This window comes from Lactuca virosa, chromosome 6, assembly GCF_052849685.1.
Source record: "Lactuca virosa cultivar CGN04683 chromosome 6, Lactuca_virosa_CGN04683_v6, whole genome shotgun sequence".
NCBI lineage: Eukaryota > Viridiplantae > Streptophyta > Magnoliopsida > Asterales > Asteraceae > Lactuca > Lactuca virosa.
The window spans coordinates 227,922,560-227,936,204 of NC_136431.1; the positions used below are offsets into that span (position 1 = coordinate 227,922,560).

At 36.2% G+C, this 13,645-nt stretch overlaps 1 protein-coding gene across 1 annotated transcript; it reads left to right on the plus strand.

Annotated features, from left to right (window-relative positions):
* The first annotated feature begins 11,917 nt into the window (after positions 1-11,917).
* Positions 11,918-13,136, plus strand: LOC145119013 (uncharacterized). The gene has a single exon (XM_079054647.1). The coding sequence runs from the start codon at positions 11,947-11,949 to the stop codon at positions 12,739-12,741; it is 795 nt and encodes a 264-aa protein (XP_078910773.1). The 5' UTR covers positions 11,918-11,946; the 3' UTR covers positions 12,742-13,136.
* Positions 13,137-13,645: the final 509 nt, after the last annotated feature.

Consider the following 13,645-nt stretch of genomic DNA (forward strand, 5'->3'; position numbering starts at 1 on the left):
TTAACACTGCTTTTCACCCGCAGACGGATGGTCAGAGCGAGTGGACCATCCAGACCTTGGAGGATATGATGCAGGCGTGCGTTCTAGACTTTGGTGGTAGCTGGGATACCTACCTTCCCTTGGCAGAGTTTTCCTACAATAATGGCTACCACGCAAGCATCGACCGTCCTCCTTTTGATATGTTATATGGGAGGAAGTGCAGAACCCCGATATATTGGGGTGAGGTTGGATAGAGGGTCATGGGGAGTACCGAAGTGGTAATCAAGATGACGGAGAGGATCCAACAGATCGGAGCAGGCTTCAGACTACTCAGAGTCAGCAGAGGAGCTACGCCGACAGACGCCGATCGGACCTGGAGTTCCAGGTTGGGAATCTGGTTACCCTGAAGGTGTCACCTTGGAAAGGTGTCATGTGGTTCAGGAAGTGGGGAAAGTTGGGTCCCAAATACATCGGACCTTTCAGGGTTATAGCCCGGGTAGGCAAAGTGGCGTATAGGCTGGACCTGCCAACCGAGCTCAGTCAGATCCACAACAACTTTCATGTCTCCCAGCTGCGGAAGTGCTTGGTAGATGACTCTACAGTGGTGCCCCTAGAGGATATTTAGGTGGACGACAGCCTGAACTACATCGAGCGACCAGTAGCCATCCTCGACAGGAAGACGAATGATCTGAGGAACAAGATGTTGGATAAGGTGTCTAAGTCCATAACTTATTTGGTATATACTTGACCCGACCCGGCATGGTCCATTTGGGTTGCACTTCACCCAAACTGTTTATGGATAATTTTATGAGAATTGTATACTTACGATTTATTAATATATTATAAGTTATAATATATTAATATAAAATTATGTTATTTAATTAGTTTTAATCTTGAATTAATTATGAATTGATTTAGTGATTAAAAGGAAGACTAATTAAATCATGGGCTATTGTATTTATATGGTGTGGGCTAATGCTCATTTGTTAATGGGCTAAGCTTATATGGAAGTCCATGGATGATCCATGGAGCTTTTAACCCATGGATCCTTGGAAGAGGAAAAGACATGGGTTATTAGGGTTTCACCCTAACCATGCACACTATATAAACAAGCTTATGTTGCATGAAAAACCACCTAAGTGTGTGTGTAAGTGTGGTGGCCAAAATCAAGAGTTAGTATACTCTCTCATACATTTTCCAAGTTTGTGGTGATTTGTGATTTCCATTTGAGGCATTCACATTATTGGTGCTTGGCTCTCAAACTCCAAGGAATCAACAATCAACAAAAGGTATGTAATTCATCTAGTTCTTTTATGGTTAAAAGTACCCCACGCCATGCTAGATAGGTTATAAACCTTGGAAAATAATATTTTGCATGTATCTTAGACAAACATAGATCCAAGGTTTAATAGGGTTGCATGTACACTTAGGAAGTGTTAGAATGCTCAAAACCCAATAGTGGTATCAGAGCCTAGGCTTGTTTGTTTGATACTTGATGCAAAATAGTGATAAAAAGTCGATTTTTTGCTGTCTGACTGATGAACTCGCCGAGTCCATGGGGGGACTCGCCGAGTTCATGTGTAAACTCATCCTACTCGCCGAGTAGGTTCGTGCACTCGGCGAGTAGGAGCCTCAGAATGCAGTTTTTCGACTTTTGCTGCTGGAAATGGACTAGAAACATTACCCTAAACTGTTTTGGTGTTTTAAAACTTGTTTTAGTTGGTGTAATGGTAGTTCTAATCCATTTACAATAGCTTATATCAAAATTTCATGCTTTGTACGTGTTCATATAATTCTTGAAACTTTGATGATCATGTTCATGTTCTTATGAATTTAGAAGATGATAGGAATTATTTGCTGAATTGTTTAGGATTAATTCTTGATCATTTATGTGTTTTAATGGAGTCCATAATTTGTCCTCAAGTTATGGATATCCAAAGGTCACTTCTTTTAAACACACACTTAAAACACATAAGTTACATAAAATGAAGAGTCTTCATTTTTATGAACCTTTAATTCATAAGTTATGAAATGAAAAGTTTTGGAGAGTTTCAAAACTTGCCCTCAAGTTTTGGAATTTGTAAAGTTTCACACACTTTAATAAACTTTAATTCCAAACCCTTAGAGTTTTAAAAGTTAAAATTCAACCCTTATACTATTTATAACATTAATGGTTAATTATTATATGTATAAGATCAAGTCGTTTTACCGTTAGTAGGCCTCATTCACGAAGCCGGTCTATAAGGGGGGTATAAGGTTGTTGCCTATAAAATGGCAACTTAATGGGTGTCCATTCTCACCCACCGCTTCCTTGATCAGTGGAGGGTCGTTAGCCGAACGGGTAGGACAATGACTTTAAATTCTCATTAAAAGTATAATGAATATTATAAAGTAACTAAACCTTTTATAAATTCTCAATCTTAGTTACTTTAGGAAAATGTGAATATGGTGCTAACCCATGAAATTCACACTTTGTACCTTACCAAGTCGTTGGTGGAGCGTGTGTGGTTAACCGGCACACTAACTTGGACTAGTAAGGATCACGAAGGGTGACTTAATGTTTATCATAGATCGGTGGAGCGTGTGTGGTTAACCGGCACATCGATTAGGTGATAATATTAAGGGTACCAAGTGAGTTTGCATGGTTATTCACACCTTGTTTTGTGATCCTCGACATCCTAGTCACAAAACCTGAAGGGCACAATCGAGATTGAAACATGCCATTGAAAAGTTCAATGAATCTCAAAAGATCTAGGAGTTTCAAATCCAATTAAAACCTAATAAATTATTTCGTTTTTCATGGTGGAAATTGGTGAATCGTCATTCACCTACCTTCAAATATTTTATAGCTTGGATTACGGCATCCGTCTTCCAAGTTATAAAATATTGTGTTGGGTCCTAGCCTTAATATTTCATATTGGGTGTTATATTAAGGACTTGAATAAACTAACTTGATTTTCTCCCATTGTAGATGTCTGGTTCAGACAACTATGATCTTCCCAAATCACTTGAAACAAGCTTTCTTCTTGAAGATGATGTCCCTCAACATCATGCTTCACTCCCCCCACCTCCTCCATTTATTCTCCCTGACCCACAAGCCCGAAGACTTGAAAGGTTCAAGATCACTCAAGCTCTACTAGAAATGAAACATAAAGATGGAAGACCTGTGTGCACTCATGTCTTAGGAATGAAGTCACACATAGACAAGTTGAGAATGTTGGGTGCTGTTATTTCAAGGAAGTTCGCTGTTGACTGGGTTCTTCAGTCACTTCCTGAGTCATATAGTGAGTTTATTAAAGACTACCATATGACAGATCACGACATGACCCTAATAGATCTTTCTTATTTGCTTGTTGCTGCTGAATCAGCAATGATTTGGCGCAATGGTCAAGCAAATATTGATGGAAGGTCTAATTCTCAAACTTCCATGGACATGGACAATGGTAACATTGGAAGTCCAGAAAAGCTTTCTCGTCCCAATGGAAAGGGATCGGCCTTGGTCAACCCGGTTGACCAAAAGGTAAAGGGAAAGGCTAAGTCTGTGATTGTCTCGTGTACCATTCCCAAAGAGTCTATATGTTTTTATTGTCATGAGAAGGGACATTGGAAGCGAAGCTGCCCTGAATACCTGAAATATTTGAAAGCAAGTAGAGACAAAATGTTTGACTCGGCTTCAGGTAAGTCCACTATCTAACTTTGTTAAAATTCCTAATTGTTGATTCTTATTACATGATGTGACTAGGTTGCATCTTGATGTTTAGCAGGATCGAGCAAAAGGAAGGTTAAAATAAGAGTGTGCTGAATCTGATCACGAAGATGGATTTCTATCGCATGGTTCGAGGATCGGATTTTTGAGCTACTTAGAAGTTATGATAGATTGCTAGGAAATATGTAATATCATAGTTTTCATTTGAAGATGCATTGTAAGGAATATTTTTCCACATTTTAATAAAGAAATAAAAGTTTTGTTTAGTTTATTTTATATTATATCCCCTTACAATGGCATTTATGGAAATTGATGTTTGTATGTTTCTAGCAATATTGGAAATATGAGTTTGATTCTCTCATATGTGGTAGTGTCTGAATTTACCAAATGAGGAAAGGTTCTCATCACCCAAGCTTCAGTTAGACAGAAACTTGGAATCATACAAGTTGTATTGTATGATGAATGAGAATTTTCATCTTTGTAAAAATTGAGACTAATTCATTGATCACATGCATATGTGAGTCAATTGAAGGACTAAGGAATTAGGTACACTGGGTGTGTGCTGGTCAAGGTCCACCACAAAGATCAATTCGTCATGATTTACTAGAGATTAGTAAATATGGTTATACTTATAAGGTTAAGTATAATTCTGTAACATTGGAAAAGTTTCAATGTATGGCAGAACGGATGAGATGAATCAAATTTGGCAGAAAGATAAAAGTTTCTCAAATCTGAAAAGATGGGAGAGTACTTTAGTATCATGTTTTTTATGATCATCTTAATGATTATGAAACCATATCACAAATTCATACTCTAAGGACATCTTAGTGCATTGTTATGACTAAGATGAGGGGTCATGAATTGTTGGAATGGTTAAAATCAAGAAGATGGATCATACTTCGTTCCAAAAACAATTCTTAGAGTAATACTCCAAGAGGACAGTGGGAGTCTTAAAGATCCTGAAAGGATTTCAAGATTTAAATCAAGAGTAAAACCTGAGTTTTATCACTAGCACACGACTTAAGGTTTGAAACCTATTAAGTTGACATAATTCTTGTTTTTGTGTCTGTTCCTATTAAGTTGACTATGCATATGAGTTATGTTAGTTCTAAACTGTGTGCATAACAGCTTGGAAGCATTGGTGGGCCTTGTGCCACCAGATGACAAGAAATTAAGATTGAACAAGTTCAATCCATATAAGGCTGAATTTGTTACTAACCTTGTCTTGTGATTATGGTTTTGACAAATTCACATGGATAGGAACTCATACACCATAAAATCTAAGTGTCATAAGGTTTCTCTCCGATTCATGAAAATGATGGTGAGGAAATGCTTTCACTAAGAAGATTTTAAGTAGATAGCAATTGTGATGTTTGCATTCTCAAAGTCGTTAGTGGAGCGTGTGTGGTTAACCGGCACACTAACATGGACTTGTGAGAAATGGCAAAGGTCTAAACAATTAAGACTATGATTACGGCATCCCTTTTCATAGTTCTGGAAATTGTTTAGACACACATGTGAGCTATCTAAGAAAGGGTGTACGAATCTAAATTTCAGAAGTCCAGCTGATTTCTGGAAATATGTCAGAGCTAGTGGGAGCATAAGTGTTATGCTGATAATCATCATGTTAGTGGGAGCATGATTATTATGTTTAGTGTTGCAAGTTAGCAATGTTAATTATAGAAAAACAAAAGTTTCAATTCGTAATGTTGTAGGGGTTGAAAAAGTTGTTTTGCTATAATTAAGGGAGAGGAAATTATACTTCATTTCAATTCTAAAAGCTTAGATTGAGTTTTTAATCATCTTTAGTCAAGGATATATATATATGAATTTTATGTTGGAATGGTTCAACATAAGGAAATTCTATATATATTGCGTTCTCAAATTCGATTATGATTACGGCATCCCTCTTCATAGTCGATTTTTGAAAACATGGAAAATAAAAAAAATATGGTAGCAAAAGACTGATCCAGTATCAGGTCTTTATGTAAGACATCGTGAATCGTATCCCATATGCTTCGGGCATAGGATCGGTCACATGTGCTATAATATTCATCCTTTCTAAATTTTCCAAATGCTCAGAGCATTAAGAAGGGAAAAGTCTAGAATTGGATAAGACTAAAATGATTAAGCAATTGTCGAGGACTATCTAAGGCTCACCAAAGATTGGTTGCTCAGGGACAGTTGGAAGTATAGTGTTAAATTTTGGGAGGACCATATGGATATATTCTGAAAAGAGGTAGCTCTTGTTCAGATATGATAATCAAAATAGGAATATGGAAATTTTCCATATTGGGAGTTGGATATTAAGAATCTATGAGAAAGTTAGAAACTTTTATGCAAGAAGGATGTTCAAAGCAATGTACTTTGAATATGAGAGTTCGTTTCCATAGAGTTGATCTCCTTTGGAATCCTCTGTAATGACTGATGACAAGGTTTTGGTGACCTTGTGCATAATCATTACGAGAGGATCAGTGCATATAAGTTTAAAATCTAACAGTTTTTTTGGTAAATGGTAGGAATTAGGAATTCTTACATTTACAATAAGGATTTGGGATTGTGAAATGAGCATCATTGGAATCATGTTCAATTGATCTATTTCACAAAGTAAAGATCATAGACAAACATAGTGTGCATACTTGGAGTATGGCATAACTATTGTTTAGAAAAATAAAGTGTACGTGCTAGGAGCATGGGACGACTGTTGTTTTTGTTCAAGTATTAAGTTGATTATTTGAAACATTATACAATGAATAATGTGTAATCAATATGGTGATAAATAAAAGGTGGTCTTATTTATATTCAAAAGGGTTCTGAAACCATATTGGATTCGATTATTATTGTGTTTCACTTTGCATGTTTTGACTTCCATAATAACTAGATTATTCTTTCCGAATGATTAAGTTATTCAAACCATCCACAGTCGTTCATATGTTGGAAGTAGATATGAATCAAGACTGTCATGAGTTGGTTGTAGAGGTCTAAGATGTTGGACATGGCTACAACACTCATGAGTGCTCATAAGTTATGAGTATTGGATTCAACCCACGCTCACTTGTATCACTTCATGGAATTTATCTCGAGTGATCGTGAGACGGTAATATCATATAAGTCTTCAAACCTAGAGATATGAGTTGTTACCTATGAGTTGGTTGTGCATTGATTGCACGTAAACGCGTCAGTAACTTGATGTTATAAAACGTGCCTTTGTGTATAATTCAACAAGTAGTAGAAACAAGTATATGAGTCGAAGTTTATCTGTTCCTTCTAGTCCTTGGAGGATTAGAAGCGATATCTGGGCCCCTCGATGATTTTGTTTTGACCTATGTACCGGGCCCGGTCAGAACCTAATTGATGTGTTCAATTTAGTTCTTTGTCAAACAAATCGCAAAATCGGGAAACAAACTGCTGGACAATAAGTACGACGTTGTTCCATGTATTTGTCCGGCTGATATCATGAGAACAGAGGATTATATGATCACTTATCTAAAATGGCGCTTCATAGTTCAACAGAGTTTTCGAGAGCTACGATTGCTGGTTGGTTCCTGAAGTAACATACGCAAATACAGTTATTCGACTTATCCAAGTGGGAGACTGTTGGATAGGGTGTCTAAGTCCATAACTTATTTGGTATATACTTGACCCGACCCGGCATGGTCCATTTGGGTTGCACTTCACCCAAACTGTTTATGGATAATTTTATGAGAATTGTATACTTACGATTTATTAATATATTATAAGTTATAATATATTAATATAAAATCATGTTATTTAATTAGTTTTAATCTTGAATTAATTATGAATTGATTTAGTGATTAAAAGGAAGACTAATTAAATCATGGGCTATTGTATTTATATGGTGTGGGCTAATGCTCATTTGTTAATGGGCTAAGCTTATATGGAAGTCCATGGATGATCCATGGAGCTTTTAACCCATGGATCCTTGGAAGAGGAAAAGACATGGGTTATTTGGGTTTCACCCTAACCATGCACACTATATAAACAAGCTTATGTTGTATGAAAAACCACCTAAGTGTGTGTCTAAGTGTGGTGGACAAAATCAAGAGTTAGTATACTCTCTCATACATTTTCCAAGTTTGTGGTGATTTGTGATTTCCATTTGAGGCATTCACATTATTGGTGCTTGGCTCTCAAACTCCAAGGAATCAACAATCAACAAAAGGTATGTAATTCATCTAGTTCTTTTATGGTTAAAAGTACCCCATGCCATGCTAGATAGGTTATAAACCTTGGAAAATAATATTTTGCATGTATCTTAGACAAACATAGATCTAAGGTTTAATAGGGTTGCATGTACACTTAGGAAGTGTTAGAATGCTCAAAACCCAACACAAGAGGGTTGAGTTGGTGAAGTTGCAATGGCAGCACCGCAAGGACTCGGAATGAACCGGGGAGCCGGAGGAAGAGATGAGGGAGCACTACCCAGAGCTATTCCAAGACGCAGCAAACTTTGAGGACGAAGTCTAAAATAAGTGGGGGATATTTGTAACGCCCGGATCCTAGTATGTAATTTAAATCAAATTATTCATTTTTGTAAGGGGACTCGATGAGTTGGAGGCCCAAACTCGTCGAGTAGGAATGGAATTTGGACGCGGGACTTGAAGTCTACTGGACGAGTTGAGAGCCTCAACTCGACGGTTAGGGCTACCAGAGTGAAACCCTAATGTTCAGGGTTTTGCACCCTCTTTAAACACGTTAACCTCCAAAGGTTGGCCTCATTTGCAACCTCCATCACCCCAAACTCTAGCTACGAAACCCTAATCCACCTTTGAGTGTTTTTGAGCCATTATTGTATGTTCTTGGTGATTTTGAAGCTTGAGATGGAAGGAGAAGCTTGAGGGTTCAAGAGGAAGCCAGTAGATCCGGAAGTTGTGCTGCATTTCTGACTCATTTGAGGTATAGAGTCGATACCTTGGCTTTCCTTTGCTTAGATCTTCATTTAGGATTGTATTTTGTTACTTTTGGGCCATTTTGAAGTCATTTTTGGGATTTGTGTGTATCATGAAGTTGTGACTTAAGATCTAGGCACTTATGAGCTTATAAGGCTTAAAGTTGCCAGCTTTATCAAGCCTTGGCCTTTCCCCATGCCTTAGATCTTTTATATAGCCTAGTCTTGGTGTTTTTAGCTTCATGACACCATGCATGGACGTAAAGTTAGAAACTTTACGTGGTAACTTAGTCCTACGGGACTAGATCTATGGTTTGGAAGCTTTGCACCCGATTAGAAACGACTGAATGGGTTTAGACTATGGGGGACTCGACGAGTTGTTCATACAACTCGGCGAGTTGGGTCGTGGTCCCCCAACCTTTTTTGTAACTGAGCAAACTCGTTGAGTCTATGAGATGACTCAGCGAGTTGGCCATGATTTTGGGTTATGGAGATTGAGCGACTCGACGAGTTCAAGGAGGGACTCGGCGAGTTGTGAGTAAAATGTCCCGACTATGTGATGAGGAGGAATCGACGAGTTCATGAAAGAACTTGACGAGTTGGATCGAGATTTCAGGGTTTTATGGATCATGGAACTCGATGAGTTGATGGACCAACTCGGCGAGTTGAGTCAACCAGGATGTTGACTTTGACTTTGACCATTGACCAGAGTTGACCCTTAAAGTGGTTATAAGTTTGAAAGGGTAACTAAAGGAGATAATTATGTGTAGGAGTTTGAGAGGAGTTGATCCAGGAGCCGAGGACATTTCAGCTACTACACGACATTCGAGGTGAGTTACCTTCCAGTAGGAGTGGGTCGAAGGCACCAATGTCGGCCCACTAGTATTGATTATAGTTGAGATGATTATCTTTGTGATAATTATCTGGTATGCCACCATCTGTTATGCTTTATGTGCTAGGATGGTATGTTGTTATATGGTAGTGGTAGGGGTGAAATAGTCCACAGTTACCGGTTGAAAGATACTGAAGGGGAGGCCAACACCCATATATGCTAGGTAGTTACCGGTTGAAAGATACCGAAGGGGGGGCCATCACCCATATATGTTAGACAATTACCGGTTGAAAGATACCGAAGGGGAGACCAACACCCAGATATGCTAAGCAGTTACCAGTTGAAAGATACCGAAGGGGAGGCCAACACCCAAATATGCTAGGCATTATGTGTTTATATGGTATGTGGTATGATGGGGGAACTCACTAAGCTTTGTGCTTACGGTTTTCAGTTTTTGTTTCAGGTCCTTCTTCTTCGAAGGGAAAGGAGCCGGTACGGTAGCAGAGCATCCCACACACGATTTTCCGCATATGAGATTCTTGGGATTTATACTCTGATGTTGTTTTATCATGACATGATTTTATTATTGATACTTTGATTTTGATATGATTTGATACTATGGTTGTTTTCAGACAAATGGCTTTACAATTATTATATTTAAAAATGAAATTTTTGGCCCTAAATTTTGGGATGTTACATTTGTGCTTACGGTTTTCAGTTTATGTTTCAGGTATACTTCTGGTTCAAAGGGGAAAAGCTCGGGATGATCGCATTGCACACACCATGATTTTCGCTTTATTGGACTATGATGTATATTTGGATGTTTATTGATATACTCTGATTTCGTTATGGTTTTGATAAACATGTTTGGTTGATGGTTTATTTAATATAAAAACAAAATTTTTGGTTCTGAGTATTTAGGACGTTACAAAAATGATATTTTTTTTTTAAATATAAAATAGAAACATAACTTTAAAAAGGGATATTAAGTCAATTTTAGAAAATATAATAGTTTTTTCTTAAACGCTACTTGAAATAGATTTTAATCAATTTTAAGTTTTTTGTTTAATCTAAAAGATACAAGTTTTTACTGTGGATTTTTTTTTAGTTTTATTTTTTAAATAAAAAAGTTAAAATCTCTAAAATGTTGCATGCCAAACATAAAATAGAAACATAACTTTTAAAAAGGATATAAAATCAATTTGAGAAAATATAAGAGTTTTTTTTATTAAACGTTATTTGAAATAGCTTTTTATTAATTTGAAATTTTTTGTTTAAACTAAAAGATAGAAGTTTTTATCTTATTTTTTTCTTCTTTTTAAATTTATTTTTAAATATAAAAATTAAAATATCTACAAAAGCTGCATGTCAATCGCACCATTCTTTCGCATGTGACGAAAAAAGACAGATACCACAATCACGTGAATCAGTAACTTACAATTGATTTATAAGGAAGTTTGTTATTTTAGACCCGAAGCATTGTGATTTTATTTTGCTTCTTTAGGATAATTAAAAGTTGTGGAGACTTAAGACACTTGATTAAAAAGTTTTGTTCAAGATTCGTGTTATTATAATCTAAAAATATTTAAGCACACAAAAAAGTATAATTTTATTTTTATACTTTAAATACCAAAATGTTTTTTTAAATGGTGTTCACAATTTGTTGTAATGGTGTCAAATCTTATCTAGCTAATTAGATTTTCCAAATGCTTATTATAATAGTGTATCCAATTCAAAACCTTTTCAAATAATTATAAACTCACAAAATATTTTTCATTTTTTTCGATGACTGTAATGAATTTTATAAATTTACAAGCAATTATAAATAGATAATTAATTAGGTAGCTGTCATATATAAGATAACTCATACAATCAAATTATATTAATTAATTTGGTAGGTGTCATATATCAGTGATGAAAAAGGTCTTTTATAAAAGGGAAATTTTATTAACTAATTAAATTCACGAATTACCCTTATTTGTCAAAAAAATCATCAAATAAATCCTACTATTATGAACGCTCGTAAATCTACAAAATTCAGATTAATTGCCATCTATACTTAAATATGGACAATGTATCTCTTATAGACAATTAGTAGGCCGTGCAACAAAAGTTGATCATTACATAAAGATGATCAAACTAGGATGTGTTATATACTTATACAGCCGTATGTCATCAATTAATATTTGAAACATTTTTCAAATAATGATTATTTTTCAGATATATGATATTGATGTAAGTTCATCAATTTATCAAATTTTTTCATATTAATATAAACATTAAGTATTGATTACTAGTTATTACTAAATTACGTATAATATTTGACGTTGTAAACTTTACTTTAAACATATATTTACTTTATATTGCTTCTTTTGTTCTAATTTAATGATAATACTTTATATTGCTTTATTTGTTCTAATTTAATGATAATTATATAAAGGGTATAAAGGTAACTTTCAGGTCAAGATACAACTATAAAGAAGGAAGAAGTATGCATGCATGGAAGCATAAGTCGTGAAAATGAGATTAACAAAAGCGAAGGGGCCAACAATGGCCACTTTGATTGTGCCTCTTCTTGTAGCCTTACTTTCTCTAAGCATTCCTTTATCAATTACTGCATACTATAAAGATAAAACACCATATATGATCCTTAATCATCCAATCCATAGTAAATCTCCGTCGCCACCACCACCTTCTAAATCATCATCACCACCACCTCCTAAGTCACCGTCGAAATCACCACCACCTCCTAAGACACCACCAATTATGCATGGCAAGTCTCCAGCACCACCTCCGCTTCCTAAGTCATCGCCACCACCACCTTACATCCATGGGAAGTCTCCATCGACGCCTCCAAAGTCTCCACCATCACCTCCTAAGTCACCACCATCACCATCCGTCCATGGGAAGTCTCCAGCAACACCTCCTAAGTCACCATCACCTCCTAAGTCTCCTCTACCACCACCACCACCATCTACTCATGGGAAGTCTCCACCATCATCTCCTAAGTCACCACCACCTCCTAAGTCTCCATCACCACCACCACCATCCATCCATGGTAAGTCTCCACCATCACCTCCTAAGTCACCACCACCTCCTAAGTCTCCACCACCACCACCGTCCGTTCATGGGAAGTCTCCTAAGTCACCACCACCTCCCAAGTCACCACCACCTCCTAAGTCTCCATCACCACCACCACCACCACCACCATCCATCCATGGGAAGTCTCCACCAACACCTCCTAAGTCACCACCACCTCCTAAATCTCCTTCACCACCACCACCACCTCCTAAAGTCACAACCACTACCATGTAGTGTCAAGCCTGGACTAGGTGGTTAGAGCGCTTACCATTAAGTTAACATTTTTATCTTTATCTAGGGACTAAGAATCCATACTTAAAAAATCCCCAACTCCTCCTCAATATGACTAAGAACACAATTCCTTTTCCTATTTAATTATATGCTTCATATTTATTGTCGAATAAATAAGTTCAGTTTCCATTCATATATCACCTCAAATGTCGACAAAACAGAAGACATGGTTGCATAACAAACTGAAGGAGCAAGATATCACCTCAAAATAAAATTAAAAAATAAGCAAGAATTATGTATTGATCATGTATGTTTTCATGCGGATGATGCATGTATGACCTATATACATTTCGTTGTCATATCTTCCTATTCTAATAAAATAATACTTTTAATCTTTTTTTCCCATGTGTCACCCTATTATGTCTCATAATTAATGTCATGTCATTTGTCAACCTATTGATTCCCCATTTTAAATTTTAAATTTCTCACTTTATTTACATTAAATTAATAACATTGGAATAAAAATTAAAATAAAATTAATACAGATTATAAGATGATATAATTTCATGTGTTTATTTAAATCAACGATTAAAATTTTATATAACTAAACAAATATCTCTTAATTAATAATTTATAGAGTAAATTACACGAATGGTCCCTATGGTTTGGGGTAATTAGCGCGCTTCGTCCCTAACTTATTTTTTTAACTTGAAAGGTCTCTACTGTTTGTTTTTGTTATGCGCTTGGTCCCTACTGTTTGTTTTTATTACACTTTTGGTCCATATCTTACCTATAAAGACTATTATTTAAATAGGAAAAAGTAGTGGGGTAGGTAAGGTAAGGTAAGGGGGTGGGATTGAGGGTGTGTTTATTTAAGTAAATAAAAAATAAAGGGGAAAGTAGTCTT

What these genes read in the sequence shown, in the direction of transcription:
- LOC145119013 (XM_079054647.1), top strand. Translation starts at nt 11,947, where the DNA reads ATGAGATTAACAAAAGCGAAGGGGCCAACAATGGCCACTTTGATTGTG.